The sequence below is a fragment of the Acartia tonsa genome, chromosome 8 (genome assembly GCF_053477335.1).
Source record: "Acartia tonsa isolate MP-2025a chromosome 8, ASM5347733v1, whole genome shotgun sequence".
NCBI classification, from domain to species: Eukaryota; Metazoa; Arthropoda; class Copepoda; order Calanoida; family Acartiidae; genus Acartia; species Acartia tonsa.
In genome coordinates, this window is record NC_137267.1 from 50,964,140 (window position 1) to 50,992,058 (window position 27,919).

Sequence of the window (27,919 nt, forward strand, 5' to 3'; positions counted from 1 at the left end):
GCCGGATATCCGGTGTGGCCGGATATCCGGCCGGATAGTTTCAATATCCGGTATCCGGATATCCGGTGTGGCCGGATATCCGACCGGATAGTTTCAATATCCGGCCCAACCCTATTTTGTTTTACATTATGTTAAAGATAAGGTCACATATTGGCGGATTAAGGGGTGGTCAAAAATATAAAATAAGTAATCATAATTGTTAGTCACGAAGAATTTTGAAGAATAGTAAAATTTACTTGTGCTTTCCCATAAGTGCTTTGTCGAGCACAGAATACCATTTCTTATTTTTAAAATGAATTGACTTTAGGTCAGACTAGGTTAGATTAGGTTAACTCAGTACCATTCACAGTTATGACTTCCTGACAATGTTTGTCCGATCAAAGGGTTGGTTACATTATGGATGTTTGAGGGTATAATCATGCAAGTCATTAGCAAAATTTTACTCAGAGATACACTAAAAGAAGATCTCGCGGTGTGTTCTTCCTCCAGAGGTATTCAACAAGGGATCTAAAGGGATAAGACAATGGCCAATCAATTATTGTACATCTCCAATGATGATACACAAATTTACCCTTTCTGTAAATTACATTTAGAGGTTAAAACGCATGGACACTGAACTAATTGAATAAACCAATCAAAATTCAATAAAAGACTTTGGGGACTAGTGTAAAAATTAGCCCTTGGGTAATCAAGGTAAGTCAAAATAATTGGTTTGGTTGAGGTCATAATACCACCAAAAAGATATAATTTTATACCTAATAAAATATTGATAAAAAAATATAAAACTCATATTTAATTATGTACGCCCTAAGCAGAGTATATTATCTTACCTGTCAAAAGAAACATCCTTTTTTCCAATTTTGTCAATTAGTAGCATTTCTTCATTGTATATATATAATCTTCTTCAAATTGCGAAAACTTTATCTTCAAAAATGTTTTTCTTTTTAAGAAGATTTCAGGTGAACATTTGAAAAGATTTTTGACAGTTCTTTTAGTCGAGACAGTGTAAAGTGGCACCAAAAAAAAGACGTCATACAATAAATTTGACCAATGAGAGGCCAGTATATACTGTAATTGACAAAAGGTAAAATTTATACTGGCCTCTCATTGGTTATTTTATCGTATGCCGTCAGTTTTTTTGTGTCACTTTACGATGTCTCCTATTAGTCAACTTCACATAACAATGGATTTATTATTACTTGGATGCTTTACCAGATTTTCATCTTCTCTAATATAGTAAAACTAGCAGAGGACTAAAATAATAATACCCCCATCCACCCCATTTATTTACTGGATTAACGAACTGACCAATAAATAAGGTCCATGTTAGCGACCTAAATTACCATCAATTTTCCCCTGTCATAATATCAACGTATATTCTACATCCATTTCCATAGCTTAGAAGGATAAAAAATAAATCATAATTCTAATCAAAATAATTAAATAACATTGTTTTTTTGTTAAAGCTGAACATAGATATACTAGTTTTGTTCAGATAATTATAATTTTATGAATTAACATTTTATATTTTTAGACTGCTGCTTTGATTTTCTTTGGTAAGGTTTTTTATTTTTTGTTTTAGTGCCACTGCTAATCTCTGCTTCTGTTTAAAACAGATGTCTGGTTTTGTGCATGATCATCTAGTATAAAATTTACTTGCTCTGTTGGTCTGTCAGTCATGCTTCAAAGAAATCACTTTAAAAGTTATTTCTCGCATCGTATTATAAACAGCTTTCCGCGGATATAGAAAGTACAATCATAAGATTAAAACCAGTTTTTTTAGCCCCTAGGTTTTTTAGCCTAGTTTTAATCTTATGATTGTACATTTTTATATTCGTAGAAAGCTGGATATAATACGATGCTAGACATAGTTTTTTCGTATGGATGAGAACCGGTTCCTATCCACCGGATTCGAATGAATACGAGAAAAGATATTTTTAACACCTGGAAGATTTTGTGATTTTCTGAAATCAAATTTGTTTTATGATTACCGGACACCTGAGGTGAATTCTTAAAAAAAACTTTTGCCGCACTAAAATCAGTTTTCCCCACCAAAATTTTAGTGAAGCAAAATTATCCCGTCTAAATTTTTAGTTTGCCTCACTGATTTTAGTGGGGCAAAAGTTTTTTAAGAATTCACCTCTGGTTGAATAAAATACTGTTTGTCATTTGTGATTTTTTGTGCTTCGCTACTTATCTATGTAGTCATCCTTGTTTTCTATTTCTATTACATTTTAACCAAACAGAGTTCAAAGAAAAATCTAAATAATTGTTTAATAAAGTTAAATGCTAGAGTCACGAAGCTGAGCATTTACTTATTAAAAACTTGTATCTTAGGTTTAACAGTGAACTATATGTTGAGAACCAATATCAACATTGCTTTGGTGGAAATGACCAATGTTAACAATACATTTGGTCCATATGTAAATCTAACAGGTATCATAAGTAATAACCAACTTAACTCGTATTAGAAAACACTAAATCAATTAAATTCATTAAAACTGGGGGAAAAAACAACTATGTACATCAGTAGAACAGCGAAACAAATTAACAACGTTGTAAAAATAAAAGTTACTCAATAACCTATTTTTGCCAACTGTTTTAGCTTGTTCTATTTCTACAATGGATTATCATGTCAAAAGCATTACAATAAGGACATTAAAATTTGAAAATTGAAAATATACAAAACCCCCACTCCCCCCCCCCCCCTCCACGGCCTCAGAAAGACTTTCCCCAAGTGAAAATTGTTGCAGTTAAAAGGGTAGGGAGGGTAAAAAAAAATTTGGCGCGCTTTGCACTTAATTTTACCTCATCATCTATGTTACAAATTTTAGAATTTGGTGGAGGGGAAGACCCTGAACAAAACAAAAAGGATGGGGAGGCTCAGGTCAAAAGTGCTTTCTTCATTGGCTACATGATAACACAGGTAATTTAATTGCAAAACTTTTGTGTGAAAGTTCTAAGTATTTAATGATGTTTACTACCATTGTTTGATGGTTTTCTTTTGTAATAGACAATAAATAATAATTATGGAAAAAAGGTTTTTTACCTTTTATTGTTATATGTCAAGCAGTCCATATAAAGAGTGGTGACTCATTTCATAATCACTATAACATCCAGCAGTTTTGTTTTAGAATATAGCTTAAATATAAGATTTGTCAACTTTTTTTGATTTTTGAGAATGTCGTTTTCAACATGATTTTTTTTGAAAATATTCAAATATAAATAATACTTTCTTTATTTTTTAGGTACCTGGCGGAAGGCTTGCTGAGATATATGGCACAAAACGAGGAATTTTTTTTTAAAATTAGAAAAATTATTTTATATTGGTTTGGATAAAGTTTAATTTGATGATTTTTGAAAAAATGTATAAAGCATTGATTATAAATAATGATAATTATTTTACTTTGTATTTTCACAACTATATGTACTTATTTCTGAACTAGTCTGGGTCATCAGTACACCAAAAGTGAGTTTTAATGTTAATTTAAAAAAAAAATATAAAAAATAGTATTTGGAATCTGCATGTTTTTCTGTACATTGTTGGCAGCCATAACTCCTATCTTCTCATACATCAACATGGAGGCAACGTAAGTTTTGGCAAATTCTATAATACTTATTTATCGTTTTCCATGGATATTAAAATAAATAGATAGAAAATGGATTTCTATAAAGCTTGGGGTTGCGTGAGAGGGATGTAGGGGGGATACCTTTTTGACTCCCATCCAACCTATTTGTAAAAAAAATTGCCAGAAGGAACAAATAGGTTTTGGGAGGGAAGGGGTCATTTTAGATAAAATTTGTAATATGCTGCGCTTTTGGGAAGTTAAACCCCGAATATTAACAACTGTTTATTAATTCTAAATTATACCTAAGAAATAATTCAGGTCCTGGGTTTGGTTGATTTGGACAATCAGGATATTCCAAGGCCTCTTTGAAGGAGTTTGCTTTCCCTCACTGCATATTTTGGTTTCTAAGGTATTTGCTTATTTACTTACTAAAGGCTGCGCCCCTAGATGTGGAGAGGGGAGAGGGCACGTTCCATTGTTATTATGGGTGGGTTTTTTTTTACAGAGTCTTTTTTGCAAGGTACCCTCCCACAAAATATATAAACTTAAAATGATAAACAAAGATATACTTTTAATTTTATACAAGGATAAAATGTTTACTACTAAGGTTGTAATTTATCTACCTTTCAGTGTGGAGATACAAAAACAAATAAAGTAAATTTGCAATGAAATAACGATTTATTTACAAAATTACTAATATTTTCTTCAGTGGAGCCCTGAAAAGGAAAAGGGGACCTTTTTATCCTCCTACTTGGGAGCTACTTTTGGTACTGTTGTTACATATCCTATGTGTGGGTAAGTATGAACAAGACATTTTTATCCTCCTACTTGGGGGCTACTTTTGGTACTGTTGTTACATATCCTATGTGTGGGTAAGTATGAACAAGACATTTTTATCCTCCTACTTGGGGGCTACTTTTGGTACTGTTGTTACATACAGGGAGTAAGGGAGGGGACAAAGGGCAATTAATTCAATTTAAGAGTTTTTGAAGAAACGCCATGAAATCCAGAATAATCCAGAAAATTTGGTGGAAATTGTAAAGTGATTGTTAATTAAATCTAGAAAACCATAAACTAAGAAAAAAGTTCCAAGAAAAAAAGCAATCATTAAAAAATTAGATTACCAGTATTACAGACTGACATAACCATTCTGTAATTATTTACTAGAAAAATCTCCCTGGAACTCTCCAGATGACAGGGAAAGAGAAAAGAGATTTGGGGGCAAGTGAAGTGAACACGGAAAAAAGGGGCAGGCAGGCATGTAGGGTAACTGCTAGCTGTCTTGGCAAGAATATGACCCGCACGCCTTCCTGCCCCTTTTTATCCTGTTTATTTCCCCCACCTCCCTTCTCCATTTCCCTTTCTCGTCTACTTTAAAAAAGGAGGTGGGAGAGAAGGGAGTGAAATAGAGTATGGGAGGGGGGCCATGTATTTATATTTAAACTATATATACAGGGCGTTTAAAAAAAACTGCCTTTTCCGGTTTTGGGAAACAACCAGTAGGAGTATGAAAAAAATGATTATAGGTCCATATTCTATGTAAAAATGTACACCAGATTTGCTTAAGGTGTTTTTTAATATCTCTAAAAATACGGCTATTCTGATAGGTACATGTAGGAGAAAAATGCTTGATGTTAAATTTGATATATCAATTTGATTGAAATAAGTTTTAAAATCCCATTAATAATATGGTAAATGGTTAAATGAAAGTGCATGTTTAATTTTTTGTCATTATTTCCCTTTTTTTCTCTGAAAAACGCTTTTTAGATCCTTACAAATTGCAATATTTCTTGTTTCTCTTAGTTGAACAAACTTTAGGTGACTAACTCTTTATAGTATTTTAGATTATAACATAAAAATTAAAATACTTTTTATCCCAAGAAGTTATCTTTAAAAACAAAAAAGTTACAGCAGTTTGTTTTATTTACTTAAAAGTGCAACCTACAAATTAATAGCTTAAATGTTGATGTATGCACTTGAGATTTATGGTTTGACCGTAAATATTAAACATTTGATCCGTATTTGAAGGGGGGAGGGGTGGATTATAAATGTCCGTTAAGTAGTTCCAGTTCAATTAGATGCCAAAAGTGGGCGGAGATTTTAAAGTTTGACCGGAATTGTGTAACATTAGGCCCTTAATATAAGATGTTGGAGGGGGGGGGGATATAATATTATATTCAGTTTTGATTACATCTTAAAACTATCAACAATGATACGTGAACAGTTTACTCCAGAACAAAGGACTTTTCTTTTACTTGAATACTCTAAATTAAGTGAAAGGAAAAAAACTTTTGGCCAGATCTTCTACAAGGATATATGGAAAGATTTTCTACATCGCGACCACCATCAAAAAATACAGTGAGAAATATTGAAGAAACAATTATCTAATTGGACTATGCGTAATTGTAACAGTAAGAAATCTCCAGGGCGCACTTTTAGTGGCCGTAAGCGCACAGCAGTGACAGAGAGAAACAAGCGAAGAGCTCGCCGTTTGATGGATGCGGATTCTAAAAAAGAATAAAAAACATTGGATGTGACCATTCTCCAATAAATTCAAACAGACTTGGAATTAGTCCAGCAAGCTGGCACAGAATTGCTAAGGAAATAGAATATCATCCTTATAAAGCTGTTAGAACCCAGCGGTTATTGGACACAGATTTTCCTAGACGTGTTAGTTTCAGTGAATGGATTGAGAGAAAATCTGTTCAAGAGATGAGAAACATGTCGTTCTCAGACGAAGCCTATTTTGATTTAAATGGGCATGTTAATTCGCAGAATGTCCGCATGTACTCTGCAAAACGACGAAGGCGGCCAGAAAACCTTGCACATGAGCGGTTTGTTTCCCAAAAATTGCATGTTTTTGTGGCATTCGAATGTCTGGACTGTTTGGTCTAAGATTTAACGCAATGAAACAATGAATGCTGCACGATACCATTCACTATTGCAATATCATGTGTTACCTGAGAATCCAATGGTGGCAATCTGGCCAACCTTACCTGGACACAGGATGGAGCTCCATGCCATACAGAGAGGAGGAATATAGCTTACCTGAGCCGCCAGTTTGGGGGTCGGCTTGTAAGCAAAGGAGCTGATCGTGAATGGCCACCAAGGTCACCTGACCTTAATCCTTGTGACTTCTTTCTGTGGGGCTATTTAAAATCCAGAGTTTATTATCCCAAACCTACTAACCTGGATGAGTTGCAGGAAGCTATAGAACGAGAGGTTAGGCAGCTTGATCCTGCAATGTGTTCTAGAGCAGTGTTGGATATTCAAACACGAGCTGATAAGTGCATTGATATGGATGGAAAATGCCTTGAAAAATAGTCCTGTTTTGATAATAACAAAGCATTTGATGTGATATTTGTGATATTTTGTCTATGATAAAAAAATGCGTTTTATGTTTTAGTAAACCTGTAAATAAGTTGAATAAAAATTGAAATGAAAATAAAATATGTTTGTTTATCATTTTAGACAGATAGGAATAGTATTTTTTTTATAAAACAATATAAAAAGCCTTAAAAACTGACCGAAAAAATTATCATTCATGCTTTTTAGAATTAATCAACTCTAAAATGCGCCGTTGTTTTTAGAGTAATCAATAAACACCTTTTATAAAATTAATCCATATTTTTATAGAGAATAAGAATATATAATTATTTTTTTCATACTCCTACTGGTTGTTTCCCAAAACCGGAAAACGCAGTTTTTTTTTAAACGCCCTGAATTATATTCAAAACTAACACAGCGAGTAGCGGCATTACTTGCGCAAGTACCCAAACTCATTCAGAAACTGCTAAATTCTAGCACATTCCCTTTAAGCCAGTACCCAAAGTCTGAGACTCCTAAAGATTGAATATTCGATCCATTGTCCCCTCCCTTACTCCCTGTGTTACATATCCTATGTGTGTTAAGTTGAACTAGAAATGCATTTATAAATACTTGGATCTTACACCAGATTAGCATGTACTCTAATGAAACTAAACTTGTAGCTGGCTAAATTAAAGATCCCCCCTTCCATCCACTGTACCCATTCCCCTTCTACTGGATGAACGAACTGATTAATAAATTATGCAACCTAAATTGACGACAATTCATTGAGCAAGATGACGACATACAACACATCCATTAGTAGCGACGTTAAAACAGTAGATTATCAGACCATCTACTCAAATTGAGTTTTTGAGTAGATTGTCCTGTTTTAATGGATATAGAATACGTGGATATTGTGACAGATTCTCATTCCCTGTGTTTCGGTATGTATTTCTTGTATTCCCTGGCAAGTTCGAACCCATTAATCCCTTTTCCTTACACCAGAATTCCCCAGAGAATGAGTGTGTTACGCGGCATTCCTAACTATCTCCGCGCGGCGCGTGGCTTGTAAACGAACAAAAGAGACGCGCACTTTTCCTTTGATAAGTCCCACGTGAGGAGCTACGTGAATGAAAATAATGTATTGCTTGAATATACATGCGCTCTGATGTGTGGAATATCTCAAATAAGCCTTCCTGCTTAGTTTGACATCATATGTGGTAAGAATTTATCTTTAATTCTTGAAAATAAGCGTAGAATGGTACAAATTTATGAAGAAATTTAAATCATTAATTTTTCAACAAATAGACCATTTAACTGCTAAGTTTTGATATACGAATATTTTCCTTAATATTATTGATCATTTTATTCTAAAATTATCAATTTCTGATGCGATTTAATATGATTCGTGCCAATTTGAAGTTTTTTAGAAAATTCATATTTTTTATTAAATTGAAATCACGCAACCTCGATGTTACAAAAATAATAACCATTAATTTTATGTAATTAATTCTTATATTTTTGTTTTAGACTTACTGTTTTCATGGTAATAAATACACATTCGTAAACTTCACTATGTTGGTCATTCGGAGGGCTTCGAGATAAGATTTCGAGAACGGCTAGGCAATGCGTTCCGAAACACCCTGATAAGATATTTATGATGGCTAATATAACGATACATCCCAAATTATGACTTTACCCCCATCCCCTCCCGCCCCCTGACCATGGAGGAATGCATTGACCAATATTTGAGGTCTATGTTGGCAACTAAAATTCAAGACAAAAATGCCCCTGTAACACTATATCCACGTATTGTATATAAATTCTTTGGGCATCTCGGGGCTAAAAATTCTTATAATTGTACATTTTATATCAGCGGAAAGCTGTTTATAATATGATGCGAGAAATAACTATAACGTATTTTTGAGCTTATAATTTATCTCTGAATTCAATTCCAAATTGACAAAGTAAAATAAAAAGATTCCGCAGCCGGCAGGATTCGAACCTGCGCGGGGAGACCCCATTTGATTTCGAGTCAAACGCCTTAACCACTCGGCCACGACTGCGATGTAAGATAGTGTCTAAAATTTCAAAAAATATTAATAATTGAACAAATTCATTATTTAAATGCACAAAAATGCGTTGATAATCATAAACAGAATTAAAACGTCTCCATTAATATACTTTTTGTGTTGTTACATATAACTATATTTTTTTAATTTCGAGGTTTCGTGAATTTACCCTGCTTTCAGTAAAAATTCTTAGCACAACAGAAAGGGAAAGTGGTCGAGGTTGCGTGATTAGTTAAACCCGCGAAATTCAAATATATAATTCTTAGTATAAGCATAAAATATATCAACATATTATACCCTAAAAAAATGTTTAATTTCTTAAAAAGAAACATTAATAAAAGATAAATATTAAAAACATTAATAAAAAATAAACATTAAAAACATATTTGACATTTAACATCATAAAATTTATGCGTTAAACTTTTCTTGTGAGCGAATAAAAACATTATATTTAAACTAGAATTTTATTTAGGGTAATTTTAGCGTATTTGAGTTGGACTTGGGTTTTCTACATAACAAGGTGGTTTATTTTTATATCTTTAAACAAGGATGACAACATCCATAAAAGCAAAGCTCTGAAACGATATGACAGACGAACATTAACTTTTGTTGAGTGTCAGAACTGAATATACAAAAAATGAAAATATAAGGTTTGACAAAATTATAGGTAAATTTGTTGCAAATCTTTTTAAATACAGAATTCTGTTTAAGGACATACTGACATTTTTAAACTTGATTATAGAAATGCTTTGCTCATAATATTGTACCTTATTGTATTAGGAATCAGTAATCAAAAAATCAGATCAATCAGATGATTTTATCACATAAAAAATTGTCATTAAAAAAATCCACATGTTAAAATGGACGTACGGACATTCTGGTAACGATTATAGAGTTGCTACGCTTTCTAAATCGTACCTATCTACTACAGGAATCACCATGCAAAGTTTGAAATCGATAGGACAATTCTAACATGCCTAAATTAACGAATAAAAACGTAACTCGGACGGACGGACGTACAGACGGACATACGGGCGGACGGACGGACGGACCGACCCTAATTATAGAAAAGCTTCGCTTTTAATAAAAGTGGATTTGTCTAATCTATTTGTTTATTTTGTTATTTATACTAGCGGCTTCGCCCCTAGCCTCTAGGGGCTTTGCCCCAAGAGGTGATAAAAAAAATTTGGGTGAAATACGTAAAAGGACCAAGAAAATCCATTAAAAAAAAAAAAAAATGGGTGGGGGATTTTTTGTTTTTGTGGGGGTTGGGGGTGTCCCACCCCCCAAAAAAATAGCCTAAAACCACCACAGGACCAGTAGGTATATTCCCTGAAAAGAAGAATCCGATCGGTTCAGTGGTTACCGAGATCTTAAGGGACGGACGGACGGACAGACAGACAGACATCGTTCTACTTTGTATTATAGATAAATCAACTTATACAGTAGCGTTTTTAAAAGCGAAGCTTTTCTATACTTAGGGTCGGTCCGTCCGTCCGTAACGTATAGCTTTTTTCGTTAATTTAGGCATGTTAGAATTGTCCTATCGATTTCAAACTTTGCATGGTTATTCCTGTAGTAGTTAGGTACGATTTAGAAATCGTAGCAACTCTATAATCATTACCAGAATGTCCATACGTTTATTTTAAACATGTCGATTTTTTTAATTTTTAAACAACAAATTTTCATGTGATTTAATCATCCGATTGATCTGATTTTTGGTATATTAATTCCTGGGACAACAAAGAATAATGTTATAAGCGAAGCAACTCTATAATCAAGTCCTAAAAATGTAAGTATGTCCATAAACATTATCCTGTATCCAGCAGTTTTTTTTAACAAATTTACTTTCAATTTTGATCCGACTCTTATACATTTATATTCTGATTATTAAGTTCTGACACTATACAAATGTTGATGTCCGTTTGTCCTACCGTTTCAGTGCTTCGCTTTTATGGATGCTGTCATCCTTGTTTTTTAAAATATACATACTCTTAATCATTATGGGTTACCTGTGAGTAATAAGTAGAGAGGAACGGATCAGCCTAAAAAGAAACGGTGGTTACACATCTTTTGAATCAATTTACGTCTTTATTAGCCACTAGCAGCTTCGCCACTAGCCCCTAGGGGCTTTGCCCCAAGAGATGATAAAAAAAAAGTTAAGGGGAAATTCGTAAAAAAAAGAAAAAAAAGGACCAAGGAAATCTTCTGCAAAAAAATGGGGGGGTTTGTTTTTTGGGGGGTTGGGGGTGTCCCACCCCCCAAGAAAATAGCCTAAAACCACCACAGGACCAATAGGTATATACTCTAAAGAGAATAATCCAATCGGTTCAGTGGTTACCGAGATCTTAAGGGACAGACGGACGGACGGACAAAAATCGTTCTACTTTTTATTATAGATAACCACAGTCAGAAAGTTAGAATTAAAACCTTTCTTTTCCAACCGCGATGATTGGATCCAACCCCCCACTCTTAAAAAACGGTAGGTAGTCCTACACCGATGGTAAATTGTCATTCTGAGCTATTCAAAGCTCTACTTAACCTAACCTAACAAGACAGAACCACAAATATATAATATATAATCCCAATAATTTTAGTTTGATAACGTTTGTGTGGAATGTTCTGTGGTTCTTGTTTGTGTTTGACTCACCAGAGGTAAATTTTTTTTTTTTTTGATTCATCTTATAGGTCCCTATAGACCTCTAGGAGCTCTTGAGGTGGGGGGAGAAACGGGGAAAATGATCCCTCACTTTTGACTTAAATCCCAAAGGGTTGGAAATGTGTGTTTAGAACCCCCCACCCACACCCACCATTTGAAACTCCTTTTTTACCCCCCCCCCCCCTTTCCCTAAAAAGTAAAAATAAAAAGCTTTGACGTTCTTGACCTTGGCAGCTGTCAGATTATCTTTATTTCAGGATGATAAATATATTTCTGAGGCAGAAAAAGAACATATTATCAGGAAACTAAATATAAGACCTTCATTTTTTTTTTGTAGAATATATCTTTTTGAAGACATTGAACATGGGGTACATTTTCTTACATTTTATCATTATTTAACACTTCATTTTTGCCCAGTTATATTTAGATGTAGTAATGGGACTTATGACATTACAATGGTACCTAAAGTTGTTCAGTAACGTTATCTTTTGTTACTTTGAATTAATTTTGATTGGTTGATAAGTGTTTAAACTTATAAGTCAATAATTTTAATCTATAGATTTTGTTTATCATCATTAGTTATGTATATCAATTCTTAGGCCATTGCCTTATTCCTTAAGATCCCGATTTTTAAAGATTATACAGATATACTCTGCAAATAAGTGCAATAGTTTTTTAGACACTGAATAAGAAAATATTATAAAACTTTGGGGAATAGTGTAATAAACATCTCAAGACCCCCCCCCCCCCTTCAGAACCATAATTAGTCTATTTTTTAGCCAATTATGAACTTCAGAAATTACTGTTTATTTTCAGGAAGGGAGGCGACATTGAGCTGTTTATTACACTTGTCCCAAAAGTTTTTCTTTTCTTTTTCTCTTCGTTGTATAAACAACCTTGGGACTTTAATGGAATTTGATTGGTTGGTTCAATAAGGGGAGTGACCAAACGTTTTCAACCAATATTTATAATCTACACAGGTAATATTGTGTATCATCATTGGCCTTGTACATCAATTTATCGGTCAATGTCTTATCCCTTTAGATCCCTGTTTAATATTAGAATCTGCTTTATTTTGGATGGTGAAGCAAGGTAAATTTAGTTAAATATGTAGTACTCGAACCTTCAACGCGAAACAGCTGGAAGCAGACATGGCCACCCCCATCTTTCCAGTTCTCTGGGATATGATCAAAGTAAGAATAAGCATATAATCCTAAATCTTACCTCTAACTTATGGGAAGTTAGGAAGGAGGACAACATCCAAAAGTAACAAAACCTAAAAAATCCTGGATGGATTGATGGACAAACGGACAAAGTAATTTATATAGCAGAAGTTTAGAAAGAGAGATAATTGCGTTCAATCAACTGAAAAAATCGCGAAACCTCTATAATAAAAGTGTTTATTGGTACAGGGAATCATCACCCAAAATTTCAGTCGTATATCTAAAAGAGCAGCAGAGCAATTTGCTTTCATCCCATAGACGGGTAGACGGATAGAGAATTTCCAGACTCCAGCTGTTTGAGTAGATATGATGGGAGATTTTTGTAATGGTTTTATTTACAGACTCTGTTTGAGTAGATATGATGGGAGATTTTTGTAATGGTTTTGTTTCCAGACTCCAGCTGTTTGAGTAGATATGATGGGAGATTTTTGTAATGGTTTTATTTACAGACTCCAGCTGTTTGGGTAGATATGATGGGAGATTTTGGAATGGTTTTATTTACAGACTCCAGCTGTTTGAGTAGATATGATGGGAGATTTTTGTAATGGTTTTATTTTCAGACTCCAGCTGTTTGGGTAGATATAATGGGAGATTTTAGTAATGGTTTTATTTACAGACTTTAGCTGTTTGGGTAGATATGATGGGAGATTTTTGTAATGGTTTTATTTCCAGACTCCAGCTGTTTTGGTAGATATGATGGGAGATTTTTGTAATGGTTTTATTTACAGACTCCAGCTGTTTGGGTAGATATGATGGGAGATTTTTGTAATGGTTTTATTTACAGACTCCAGCTGTTTGGGTTGATATGATGTGAGATTTTTGTAATGGTTTTATTTTCAGACTCCAGCTGTTTGGGTTGATATGATGGGAGATTTTTGTAATGGTTTTGGTCTCTATGTTCTTATCACAGGAAATACAAATATTTTTTAATGAAAATATTCGAAGCTCTAACGAAGCTAATACCCCCGACCCTTATTTTTAGAATAGTTGAAAATAAGGGTGCCCTAACCCTATGGGGCTGACCTGACCTTCTGGCCTAAGGTAATTAACAAACAAAAAATAGCCAGTAATTCTATAAGCTACTTCTTATGTTCAGACACAAGTTCAGCCATTGGCAAAATATTGTACTTTGAGGTTAAAGGTTCAAAACTTCACAAAATATACACTCCATTTATTTTAAATATGAAAAAAGGAGTTTTGAGAATCTTTATATTTGAAAAAAAAATGAGATTAGAAGTTTTGTAATTCTTTGAAAATTATAAACAACTAGCGGCTGCTCTGTATTTCAAGAGCTAGGAAATGGCAAAAAATGGCCTAAAACCATCCTGGGACATATTTGAAGATTTCTTGAAAAGGAGAACTAAATCGGTTCAGCGGTTAGTGAGATCCTTCGTTACAGAGAAAAAAAGCTTATTACTTTATATAATAGGATTATAAAAAAAATGCTTCTTCATCAACATGATTTTTAAAAAAACAAAATCATGCATTGGCATTGATGTAAATTGAAAATTAGAGGTAAACTATTTTTATCCAACTTTTACTAATTATATTATTGAAAAAAATTATTTTTATAAACATATCTGTTATTTACTGTAGAGGGTCCTGATTTCATCAAAAATATACTTCCTATTGGTAATTATTTTATGCGCAAACTGTGTTTTATCAAGCTAAGAAACCCAAATATTGTTTAGATGCTTTTAAACATAAATGCTGTTTTAAGTTGGATTTTCATATATTTTTAAAGGTCTTTTTATAATAGTTATTTCTTTCATCGTGTTATAAACCGCTTTCCGCGGATATAGAATGTACAATTATAAAATTAAAACTAGTTTTTTTAGCCCAGAGGTGCCAAAGGCACGGGCTAAAAAAACTGGTTTTTATCTTATGATTGTACATTTCTATATTCGTAGAAAGCTGGATATAATACGATGCTAGACATAGTTTTTTCGTATGGATGAGAACCAGTTCCTATCCACCGGATTCGAATGAATATGAGAAAGAAATTTTATTTTACTATTGAAATATTATATTGAATCAGGAAATTATGATTTAAAAGCCACTAATCCAGGGATGGAGTTTTACAACCATATAATATTACTCGTTGCTCAAAAACTTTGGGCTCTTTAATTGAATTTTAATTTGTTAGTATCCAAACTTTTCATCAAATTTAGTTATCATTTGCTGCAGTTCACAGTAAAATATTGCTGGTAACAAATATTGCCAAAAGTCTATGAATTTTAAAAGCTGCTAGCTGCCAAACGGCTGATCGTACAGATCATACCCGCACAACTTCTTAAGCGGTATAAGAAGGGCTACAAATAATCTGGTATAGCCAAGATCCAATGATGCACAGGTCTTAAATAAATTAGGGTTTATTAGTTTTAAAATCATTTCTTGCTTGAACTAAACTTTGCATAGCATATCTTATAGTGTATGTCTAAACTTTATCACATTTGATGTTCCTGCTCTTTATTTCCACACTCCAGCTGTTTGGGTAGATATGATGGGAGATTTTTGTAATGGTTTTATTTACAGACTCCAGCTGTTTGGGTAGATATGATGGGTGATTTTTGTAATGGTTTTATTTACAGACTCCAGCTGTTTGTGTAGATATGGGAGATTTTTGTAATGGTTTTATTTACAGACTCCAGCTGTTTGTGTAGATATGGGAGATTTTTGTAATGGTTTTATTTCCAGACTCCAGCTGTTTGGGTAGATATGATGGGAGATTTTTGTAATGGTTTTATTTCCAGACTCCAGCTGTTTGGGTAGATATGATGGGAGAATTTTGTAATGGATTTATTTACAGACTCCAGCTGTTTGGGTAGATATGATGGGAGATTTTAGTAATGGTTTTATTTACAGACTCCAGCTGTTTGGGTAGATATGATGGGAGATTTTTGTAATGGATTTGGTCTCTATGTTCTTATCACAGGAAATACAAATATTTTTTTAACGAAGATATTCGAAGCTCTAACGAAGCTGATACCCCCGCCTCTTATTTTTTAGAATAGTTGAATATAAGGGTGCCCTAACCCTATGGGACTAACCTGACCTTCTGACCTAAGGTAATTAAGAAACAAACAGCTAGTTATTCTATAAGCTACTTCTTATGTTCAGACACAAGTTCACTCATTAGCAAAATATTGTACTTTGAGGTTAAAGGTTCAAAACTTCACAAAATATACTTTCCATTTATTTTAAATATGAAAAAAGGAGTTTTGAGAATCTTTATATTTGAAAAAAAAATTAGATTAGAAGTTTTGTAATTCTTTGAAAAATTATAAAAAAAACTAGCGGCTGCGCCCCTAGCATCTAGGGGCTCTGTATTTCAAGAGCTAGGAAATAGCAAAAAATGGCCTAAAACCATCCTGGGATATATTTGAAGATTTCTTGAAAAGGAGAACTAAATCGGTTCAGCGGTTAGTGAGATCCTTCGTTACAGAGAAAAAAAGGCTTATTACTTCATATAATAGGATTATAAAAAAATGCTTCTTCATCAACTTGATTATTTTTAAAAACAAAATCATGCATTGGCATTGATGTAAATTGAAAATTAGGGGTAAACTATTTTTATCCAACTTTTACTAATTATATTATTGAAAAAAAAAAATTTATAAACATATCTGTTATTTAATGTAGAGGGTCCTGATTTCATCAAAAATATACTTCCTATTGGTAATTATTTTATGCTCAAACTGTGTATTATCAAGCTTAGAAACCCAAATATTGTTTAGATGCTTTTAAATATAAATGCTGTTTTAAGTTGGATTTTCATATATTTTTTAAGGTCTTTTTATAATAGTTATTTCTTTCATCGTGTTATAAACCGCTTTCCTCACCTCGGGGCTAAAAAAACTAGTTTTAATCTTATGATTGTACATTTCTATATTCGTAGAAAGCTGGATATAATACGATGCTAGACATAGTTTTTTCGTATGGATGAGAACCAGTTCCTTTCCACCGGATTCTAATGAATACGAGAAAGAAATTTTATTTTACTATTGAAATATTATATTGAATCAGAAAATTATGATTAAAAAGCCACTAATCCAGGGATGGAGTTTTACAACCATATAATATTACTCGTTGCTCAAAAACTTTGGGCTCTTTAATTGAATTTTGATTGGTTAGTATCCAAACTTTTCATCAAATTTAGTTATCATTTGCTGCAGTTCACGGTAAAATATTGCTGGTAACAAATATTGTCAAAAGTCTATGAATTTTAAAGGCTGCTAGCTGCCAAACGGCTGATCGTACAGATCATACCCGCACAACATTTTAAGCGGTATAAGAAGGCCTACAAATAATCTGGTATAGCCAAGATCCAATGATGCACAGGTCTTAAATAAATTAGGGTTAATTAGTTTTAAAATCATTTCTTGCTTGAACTAAACTTTGCATAGCATATCTTATAGTGTATGTCTAAACTTTATCACATTTGATGTTCCTGCTCTTTATTTCCAGACTCCAGCTGTTTGGGTAGATATGATGGGAGATTTTTGTAATGGTTTTATTTACAGACTCCAGCTGTTTGGGTAGATATGATGGGTGATTTTTGTAATGGTTTTATTTACAGACTCCAGCTGTTTGGATAGATATGATGGGAGATTTTTGTAATGGTTTTATTTACAGACTCCAGCTGTTTGGGTAGATATGATGGGAGATTTTTGTAATGGTTTTATTTACAGACTCCAGCTGTTTGGGTAGATATGGAAGATTTTTGTAATGGTTTTATTTACAGACTCCAGCTGTTTGTGTAGATATGATGGGAGATTTTTGTAATTGTTTTATTTCCAGACTTCAGCTGTTTGGGTAGATATGATGGGAGATTTTTGTAATGGATTTATTTACAGACTCCAGCTGTTTGGGTAGATATGATGGGAGATTTTAGTAATGGTTTTATTTACAGAATCCAGCTGTTTGGGTTGATATGATGGGAGATTTTTGTAATGGTTTTATTTACAGACTCCAGCTGTTTGGGTAGATATGATGGGACAATTTTGTAATGGTTTTGGTCTCTATGTTCTTATCACAGGAAATACAAATATTTTTTTAATGAAAATATTCGAAGCTCTAACGAAGCTGATACCCCTGACCCTTATTTTTAGAATAGTTGAAAATAAGGGTGCCCTAACCCTATGGGGCTAACCTGACCTTCTGACCTAAGGTAATTAACAGCTAGTTATTCTATGAGCTACTTCTTATGTTTAGACACAAGTTCAATTATTAGCAAAATATTTTACTTTACACTCCATTTATTTTGAATATGAAAAAATTAGTTTTGAGAATCTTTATATTTGAAAAAAATGAGATTAGAAGTTTTGTAATTCTTTAAAAATTATAAACAATTATAAAAAAAAATACTTTTTCATCAACATGATTATTTTTAAAAACAAAATCATTTGGCATTGATGTAAATTGAAAATTAGGGGTAAACTATTTTTATCCAACTTTTACTAATTATATTATATCTGTTATTTAATGTAGAGGGTCCTGCTTTCATCAAAAATATACTTCCTATTGGTAATTATTTTATGCACAAGGAAAGCTTCACTAAAGGAAAAACGCGTAAATAGGCCTTTTTCGCGCATTTTTCTGCACTGCGAGATAATTATGCATTATTGATTTATGGCTATTCCAGATTATTTGTAGGCCTTCTTATGCTGCTTAAAACAGTGTGCGGGCATGATCTGTACATTCAGCCGTTTGGCAGCTAGCAGCCTTTAAAATTTTATAGATTTTTGGCAATATTCGTTACCAGCAATATTTTATCGTGAACTGCAGTAGATCCTATTTTTCTTTTATATGCCTATCCCTAAAATAACCCTGCAATAATCAGAGTATGTTAATGGCCAGACGATTTTTTTGGTTCTTTTTGTTTAATATGTTATTCCTTATTTTTGTTGTAGGAGATGATATTGTTCTTAATGGAGTAATTGCATGTGCACCTTCTCTTTCCAGGTCAGTAGCATTAATCTACACTGGTTAGCCTTTCAAGAAAACATTAAGCTCAGTACCCTAATATAAGTAGAATATATATGGATATTATGACAGGGGAAATTGTCGTAAATTTAGGTTGCTAACATGGAACTCATTTATTGGTGAGTTCGTGAATGTATCTTTAACTTCTTAATATCATTATTAACCAAAAGTACAAAGTTTTTTTTATAAATATTTATAATTTTTCTAGAGTTATAATTGGACAAATAGCCGGTGGTATATCTGATGCTTTAATTGGTAAGTTTAGACTGTATGCTCATCAGCAAAGGGAATCATCACGAAAAAGCCGTCTCCTTTAAATAGCAGCCAAGAAAATTACATTTCCCACATACGATTTCTTACAGACAGACTGACATAATGATAATTCGAATTATAGAGTAGCTTCGCTAATAAAAATTCAAATAAAAAGTTAAAAGTATTTAAATTTCTAATATGTGTATTATCTTGAAAGCTAGCTACAGTTACATAACAGGGAGTAAGGGAGGGGACAATGGGCAATTAATTCAATTTAAGAGTTTTTGAAGAAAGGCCATGAAAACCAGAATAATCCCGAAAATATGGTGGAAATTGTAAAGTGATTGTTGATTAAATCTAGAAAACCATAAACTAAGAAAAAAGTTCCAAGAAAAAAAGCAATCATTTGAAAATAAGATTACCAGTATTACAGACTGACATAACCATTCTGTAATTAATTACTAGAAATATCTCCCTGGATCTCTTCAGATGACAGGGAAAGAGAAAAGAGATTTGGGGGCAAGTGATGTGAACACGGAAAAAAGGGGCAGGCAGGCGTGTAGCTGGATGGGCAAGTATATGACCCGCATGCCTTCCTGTCCCTTTTTATCCTGTTTATTTCCCCCACCTCCCTTCTCCATTTCCCTTTCTCGTCTACTTTTAAAAAGGAGGTGGGGATGAAGGGAGTGAAGTATAGTATGGGAGGGGGGCCATGTATTTATATTTGAACTACTCTCTGTCTGCAAAACTATATATATTCAAAACTAACATAGTGAGTAACGGTATTTCTTGTGCAAGTCCCAAACTCAGTCAGAAACTGCTAAATTCTTGCACATTCCCTTTAAGCCAGTCCCCAAAGTCTGAGACTCCTAAAGATTGAATATTCGATCCATTGTCCCCTCCCTTACTCCCTGGTAACATAACCTACATGCGTTGAGTCAGCTTGCACGGAGAAAGGGAAAGTTATCTATAGATAGATATGGATATAAACACAAGCATAAAAATAATAATAACGTTATTATGAATTTCACATATTTACATATTTTTTTATGTATAGTTTGGTACTTTTATAACCTGGGTTGGCCGTTGCAAAAGCTGAAAATACCAGTTTAGGACCAATAATTCAAATTAATTTTATAGCTACAGCGAATTTTAATAAGATAATTATATTGGATTTCTATAGAAATCAAAGATTAACTATAAGATCTTACTAATAGTCAGAATGATTGGGGTATGCTTTTCGGGATTTTTACTTACTGGTCTAATCCGATATTTATAAGATTTTTTTATTAAGTTAATCAATCTTGATTGTACATAGACAATTTAACAGCACAAAAAACAGATGACAGATAAAGACATTTAGTCACAAGTGGTTGTTAAAAAACCTAAATTGATGGAAGGGGCTTAACACTTGAAAAAGGTCTGTCTGGCTGCCTATGTTATTAGATAGTCAACCATGCCCTACAGTTAGGGGAATCTACAAGTACACATATATCTTCTTTAGCCTACTAGAAACAAGGATGACAACATCCATAAAAGCGAAGCTCTGAAATGTAAGGACAAACGAACATTAAAACTTGTAGATTGTCAGAACTGAATTAGCAGAATATTAATGCATCAGTACAAACAATATTTTAAGAAAATTTGTTGCAAAACTGCATAAATAGATGATACTGATTAAGGACATACTTACATTTTTGGGACTTGTTTATAGAGATGCTTCGCTTATAACATTGTACCTTGTTGTAATAGGAATCAGTTTTCAAAAAATCTGAAAAATCAGACAATTTTAATATACAAAAATTTGTTGTCCAAAAAGTTAAAAATCGACATGTTTAAAATGGACGTACGGAAATTCTGGTATTGTTTATAGAGTTGCTACGCTTTCTTAATTGTACCTAACTACTATAGGAATCACCATGCGAAGTTTGGAATCGATAGGACAATTCTAACCTGTTTAAATTAACGAAAAGAGCTATCTCTCTGTGACGGACGGACGGACGGACCGACCCTAATTATAGAAAAGCTTCGCTTTTAAAAAGCTCTTATAGTGCCTATAAAAAGGGGATAAATTAAAGTATGTCGACGTCGAGTTATGTCATATTAGACTAATAGATTTTTAAAAGCGAAGCTTTTCTATATAATTAATGTCGGTCCGTCCGTACGTCTGTCCGTCACGGATAGCTTTTTTCGTTAATGTAGACATGTTAGAATTGTTCTATCGATTTCAAATTTTGCATGGTGATTCCTTTAGTAGTTAAGTACGATTTAGAAAGCGTAGCAACTCTATAATCATTACCAAAATGTCCTTACGTCCATTTTAAACATGTTAATTTTTTTACTTTTTTAAATAGCTTTTTTGTTAATTTAGGCATGTTAGAATTGTCAATTTTAATTTTTAACAACAAATTTGTATGTGACCTAATTATCCGATTGGTCTGATTTTTGGTATACTGATTCCTGGGACAACAAAGTACAATATTATAAGTGAAGCAACTCTATAATCAAGTCCTAAAAATGTAAGTATGTCCATAATCATTATCCTGTATCAAGCAGTTTTTCAACAAATTTACTTACAATTTTGCTTTGACTCTTATACATTCACATTCTGATTATTCAGTTCTGACATTATACAAGAGTTAATGTCAGTTTGTCCTACCGTTTCAGAGCTTCGCTTTTATGGATGTTGTCATCCTTGTTTTTAATATGACGAACAAAAGTTTTTAAATTTATCCCCTTTTTGTAGGCACTATAATGGGCTTCCCTGAAAAATTTTAATGCAGTTTGGTCAGACAGAGAGAGTGACGAACGAACAAACGGATAGACCTTAGATATTGAGTTGGTAGCCTAAATACCAATAAACTAGCCAATCCTGTATATAGAGTTTATTTTAAATCTTTTCTATTAATATTTGTATCCCTTTATTTGTGATAATTACTTGAAAAGTATGAAATAGGAGAACCAAGATATCATTAGATTAAAACTTTAGCTGTGTCAGCTTTATCAAGGCGCGGCAGTCGCTCATTTAGTAGGTGGCTCAGCATTTGATAGTTAAGTGTTTGGCTGCAAATTGCAGCTTGCTGTGTCGTCAGCTGAAATTTAGCATAAGCACTCATCAGCTGCAGTTGCGACTACAACTGCATATTGGCAGGCGGCTTTCGTATGCTAAAAAAGCCGCTAAATACATCTTCGGCTGCCGAGCCTTGGCTTATATACAAACAACTGTGTTTATAACTTTGTATTTTTGTTACAGTATGATATTTTTTTATTGCAGCTACTCTAAATATACATTTTAATATCTACTCGTTTTGTATCAATATTCATTCCTAACTCCAAAACAGGCGAATGACTGATTTATCGTATGACAAAAAATTAAACATTTTACAAAAATTAAAATTTATTGTTTTGTAAAAATTTGGCAGCCATACTTAAAAATCATTTACAACATCGTATTACAGACAATTTTTTTATAAATCATTAAATTAATGCCAGTTGTTGTCAGCACGTGCTTCGTTCCCTATTTTTATCTTCGTATCCGCGGTAAGCTGTCTATGATATGATGTGAGAAATAACCATTTCAAAGGGATCTAGGACAAAGTAGCTTCGGACAAAGTAGCTTCGGACAAAGTAGCTTCAGGACAAAGTAGCTTCCGGACAAAGTAGCTTCAGGACATTTACTTAAGAAAAGTAGCTTCTTAAGAAAAATTATTCTCCAATAGTAATACAGGTCATTGCCGCAGCGCTCGGCCCCCTGGCCTGCCTAGCCGCGGGAGCTCGGCCCCCTAGCCTATAACATAACCTAACCTAATCTATGTTAGCCTCAGGACAATTATTTAAGCAAAATATCCTCAACTGTTAATATATAGGTGGTTTGGAATTTCGTGGATTTTACAAAAAGTGGTTGGTAGATTTTTACAATTTTTAATATTGTTTTTACAATTTTTAAAATGATGTTTTTACAAATTTTAGGTTAGTTTAGGTTAGGTTATAGGCTAGGGGGCCGAGCGCCCGCGGCTAGGCAGGCCAGGGGGCCGAGCGCTGCGGCCATGACCTTTATTAACAGTGGAGGCTACTTTGCCCGAAGCTACTTTGTCCGAAGCTACTTTGTCCGGAAGCTACTTTGTCCGGAAGCTTCTTTGTCCTGAAGCTACTTTGTCCGAAGCTACTTTGTCCAAGATCCCTTTAAAGATTTTTCGTCTAGCAAGAGAGAAGATTTCAAAGATATGGATGCAGAAAATCAACGCTACTTTGGCCTTTGTTATCCCTGCTTCAGGTATCATTATATATGTACTAGCGACTCCTCCCCTAGCATCTAGAGGCTAGGAATTTGGTGGGTATAAAAATAGCCTAAAACCCGGACTCTTTACAAAAATGTAATAGCCTAAAACCATCTAGGGACCTATAAAAAGCTTCCATCGGTTCAGCGGTTAGCGAGATCCTTCCCTACAAACAAAAAATCTTACTTCTTTATATAATAGTATAAGTAATATGATGTCCGGCTGTTCGTATGTTCGTACACTGCATTTATTATCACTTAAATCTTGCACCAGTTTTTGATGTTTTATAATAAAGTGAAACTTGAAGCCTGCTATGATAATGATCCTCCTCACACTACCCCCTACCCCTTTACCCCCTACCCTCCTAATTTAAACATTTAAACTTTATTATGCAGAAAACATTTTTCATCATTTGTGGGGGATTGCTTCAATAAATAATTGAAAAATTAATAATTATTTCTAGTTTATTTATTATTTAAAATGGTTTTCTTAGGAATGGTTGCCATGTCTTATCTGACTCTTGAGAAAACACAGGTTTTGAATTCATTCATTTTTAGTAGCAGAGCTATTTTCCTAGATGGGGTCTGTCCGTTAGTTTATATAGTCATAATTAGGGTCGGCCCGTCCGTACGTTCGCAACCGTTAGTTATACATGTTAGAATTGGCCTATCAAACTTTTCAAACTTTGCATATTGATTTGAAAGCGTAGCAACTCTATGAGTCCATCCTAACGTTTTTTTCAATAATGTTGTTTTTTAACCTTTTTCACACAAAAATTTACGTTATATAATTATCCTATATATGTATAGCAATATTAACTATAACCTATGGTTTCAATGGAGCTGTGCTATCTGGTCATATTCAAAATATTATGTCATTATGATCCATATTCTAGTATGTATGTATAGCAGTATTAACTATAACCTATGGTTTCAATGGAGCTGTGCTATCTGGTCATATTCAAAATATCATGTCATTATGATCCTTATTCTAGTATGTATGTATAGCAGTATTGACTATAACCTATGGTTTCAATGGAGCTGTGCTATCTGGTCATATTCAAAATATCATGTCATTATGATCCTTATTCTAGTATGTATGTATAGCAGTATTGACTATAACCTATGGTTTCAATGGAGCTGTGCTATCTGGTCATATTCAAAATATCATGTCATTGGCTCCCAATAGATCAGGTCCAGTATTTTTTACATCTACGGCGTTGCTACAAAAGACCTAATCTTACAAAAGATTTAATCCTACTAAGGGCCTTGTTACAAAAGACCTGCATGACAAATGTTAAGTTAATTTAGGTTATTGGATGTGCACAAATTAATATCCAATAATCCTAACTTATCATAAGTTGGATTAGGGTCTTTTGTCATTTAGTCTCTTGTAGGATTAGGTCTTTTGTCGTTTAATCTTTTGTAGCTCTGATCGATTATACGTGCATTAGAATTGTCGTATCTATTTCAAATTTTACATGATGATTCCTTAAACAGTTAATTACAAATAAGAAAGCGCAACAACTTTAAATCATAGCCCAAAAGTCCACACGTCTGTTTCAAACATGATTTGATATATTAAGGCACATATTCAACTATCTACTTTGGTGTACATTTAAAACAAGTATAAAACTCCAATGTATGTTATATTTAAAGGAATATAATCCAGCACTATGAATTTAAAATCTATTGATACAAAACTCTAAATTAAATTTCTCTCTCTGGAAAATTTAAATTTATTCACATTCATATTTTATTACATAGCATCTATTTTTATCTTGATTTTGGATTCTTTACTACACTTCATCTATCATCCAAATAACAAAAATAAAAATTTTTGAATAATTTAATACAAGGGGTAATTTCATCTTAAGGAGTGTTTCAGACACAACCCCCCCCCCCCCCGTTGTGCTAAAAAATGTTATCAATAGCTTTATAACAATTTTGTCCAGCTTAGTTAGATTTAGCTTCATCATTTAGTGTCCAATAAAAAATGATGTCATACAATGATATGCCAGTATACATTGTAATTGACCAATGGTAAATTATATTTTGGCCTATCATTGGTCATTTTTTATTGGACACTATACGCTGTTTCATGGTAGACAGAACAGACAGACAAACATTTAGACATTAAGATAGACAAACATAGACATATATGTATATGGATATACAGACAAGTGGACAGGCAAATAATGGACAAAATATTATGAATATTAGGGTTGGGCCGGATTCTTTTTTGGCCAGATACGTGATATCCGGCTGATTTCAAATGCCGGATATCTAGTCACGACCGGATATCTGGACAACGTTTGATATCCGACATTAAAAATAAGCCGAATACCCGGAAACCGGATAGTTTCAATATCCGGTATCAGGCCGGATATTAAAAAATGGCCAGATATCCGGCCAAACCGGATATCCAGCCCAACCCTAATGAATATAATTAGAATTTTTTGTTTTGATGTGTTATTTTCAGGAACACTTTATGGCATAACAAATGGATTTGGAAATATCTCAGGATTCTTAGGTAAATTATAGTTCTTTATCGCATCGTATTATTGACAGCTTTCTGCGGATATTATAATGAAAGATTATAAGATTAAAACCAGTTTTGTTACCTTGGGGGGTCGTAGGCCCGGGTTAACTACCTGGTTTAATTTGATGATTTTTATTTTAATATTCCTGGATAATTGTCTGTATTACGATACTATACATGGTTTTTCAGTATGGCTGAGAACCAGATCCAATCCAGTAAAAAACAATCGATTTTGAAGTCATACTGGAATAAGAATTACAATAAAAATATTATCCTTTCCAAACCTAACATCAAGAGTTTTCAGAAGGCTAGGTGTCTATAGAATATTTGGTCTTATCATAACAACAGCTATATATAAGTTTAATTTTGTAAATAAGATTAAAATTTAGAATATAACATAACTAATTGTTGTTTTTTTAGTTCCTTTGGTGAAAGCATGGATTGTTACAGACGTGGAAAGGTATTACGACAATTCCCCCCAAAGTACCATGTTGAGCACAGAGACCCCTCTTCCCGTATTTTTTAATTGAATTTAAAACTTTGGTTTTTTAATTGAATTGAAAAATTTGGTTTTTTTTATTATTATTGGGTCAGGTTAGGTTTTGTTATATGTGGCGAAACTTTTTCTTTATAACACTATAATTAAAAGTAGTGGAGTCGATTACCAATTCCCCCCCACCCACAACTATCTTACCCTTGGGTCGTAGCCGCTAGTGTCTCATAAGATTAACCACTAAATTTTGAATAATTTATTTAATTTTGTAGTATTGATGATTGGAGGAACTTATTTTTTATAGCAGCTGGTCTCTATATATTTATGGCAATATTGTTCATATTATGTGCTAGCAAGTAAGTATCTTATTCTTTATAGCTGGTCTCTATATATTTATGGCAATATTGTTCATATTATGTGCTAGCAAGTAAGTATCTTATTATTCTTTATAGCTGGTCTCTATATATTTATGGCAATATTGTTCATATTATGTGCTAGCAAGTAAGTATCTTATTCTTTATAGCTGGTCTTTATATATTTATGGCAATATTGTTCATATTATGTGCTAGCAAGTAAGTATCTTATTCTTTATAGCAGCTGGTCTCTATATATTTATGGCAATATTGTTCATATTATGTGCTAGCAAGTAAGTATTATATTCTTTATAGCTGGTCTCTATATATTTATGGCAATATTGTTCATATTATGTGCTAGCAAGTAAGTATCTTATTATTCTTTATAGCTGGTCTCTATATATTTATGGCAATATTGTTCATATTATGTGCTAGCAATTAAGTATCTTATTCTTTATAGCAGCTGGTCTCTATATATTTATGGCAATATTGTTCATATTATGTGCTAGCAAGTAAGTATTATATTCTTTATAGCTGGTCTCTATATATTTATGGCAATATTGTTCATATTATGTGCTAGCAAGTAAGTATCTTATTCTTTATAGCTGGTCTCTATATATTTATGGCAATATTGTTCATATTATGTGCTAGCAATTAAGTATCTTATTCTTTATAGCTGGTCTTTATATATTTATGGCAATATTGTTCATATTATGTGCTAGGAATATTATATCAAAATAAAATTGTTGTTATAAAAGAGTTAAAAATCAGCATGGTTTAAATGGACGCAGGGCCTTTCTGGTAACGATTATATAGAGTTGCTTTGCTTTTAAATTCATACCTAATTGTTATGGGAATCATGATGTCAAGTTTGAAATCGATAGGACAATTCTAACCTAAACAAATGAAAAGAGCTATCCGGAGGAAAATGCCGACCATAATTATAGAAAAGCTTTGCTTTATCTTAGTTTTTTAATTTCAGAGATGTCCAGTATTTTAATTCCAAAGATTATTCATCTCAAACAACTTCTGAATATGTGAAAACATCCTGTTTCAACTTTACCAGACATACAGCGGAGAAAGATTTCAAAGTTTAGAAATAAATATGTTTGTATTAATAAAGAAAATTGTTGTGGATTGTTTTCATTTAGTTAGCTAGCATAGCTACTCTATAATATGGACTAGT

General features: G+C 33.1%; 1 protein-coding gene and 1 non-coding gene across 4 annotated transcripts; one reads left to right on the forward strand and one right to left on the reverse strand.

Annotated features, from left to right (window-relative positions):
• The first annotated feature begins 843 nt into the window (after positions 1-843).
• On the forward strand, positions 844-27,868 carry LOC145327239 (sialin-like). 3 transcript variants are annotated; one of them, XM_080170824.1, is made up of 23 exons: positions 844-959; positions 1,535-1,556; positions 2,338-2,436; positions 2,835-2,926; positions 3,249-3,289; positions 3,510-3,590; positions 3,888-3,978; positions 4,279-4,364; positions 9,423-9,470; positions 11,548-11,605; positions 11,867-11,908; positions 12,722-12,802; positions 13,673-13,740; positions 14,427-14,464; positions 18,745-18,796; positions 19,026-19,072; positions 23,271-23,342; positions 23,840-23,880; positions 24,440-24,539; positions 25,828-25,878; positions 26,308-26,347; positions 26,653-26,736; positions 27,716-27,868. In XM_080170824.1, exons 1-23 carry the CDS (start codon positions 933-935, stop codon positions 27,828-27,830), a joined length of 1,476 nt encoding a protein of 491 aa, XP_080026950.1. In that variant the 5' UTR covers positions 844-932; the 3' UTR covers positions 27,831-27,868. The 3 variants fall into 3 exon arrangements, with proteins under 3 accessions (XP_080026950.1, XP_080026948.1, XP_080026949.1); XM_080170822.1 differs by lacking the exons at positions 13,673-13,740; positions 14,427-14,464 and adding exons at positions 15,698-15,765; positions 16,473-16,510; XM_080170823.1 differs by lacking the exons at positions 13,673-13,740; positions 14,427-14,464 and adding exons at positions 17,801-17,868; positions 18,321-18,358.
• TRNAS-CGA (transfer RNA serine (anticodon CGA)) lies at positions 8,863-8,944 on the reverse strand. The gene has a single exon. It is a non-coding gene; the product is annotated as a tRNA-Ser (tRNA).
• Positions 27,869-27,919: the final 51 nt, after the last annotated feature.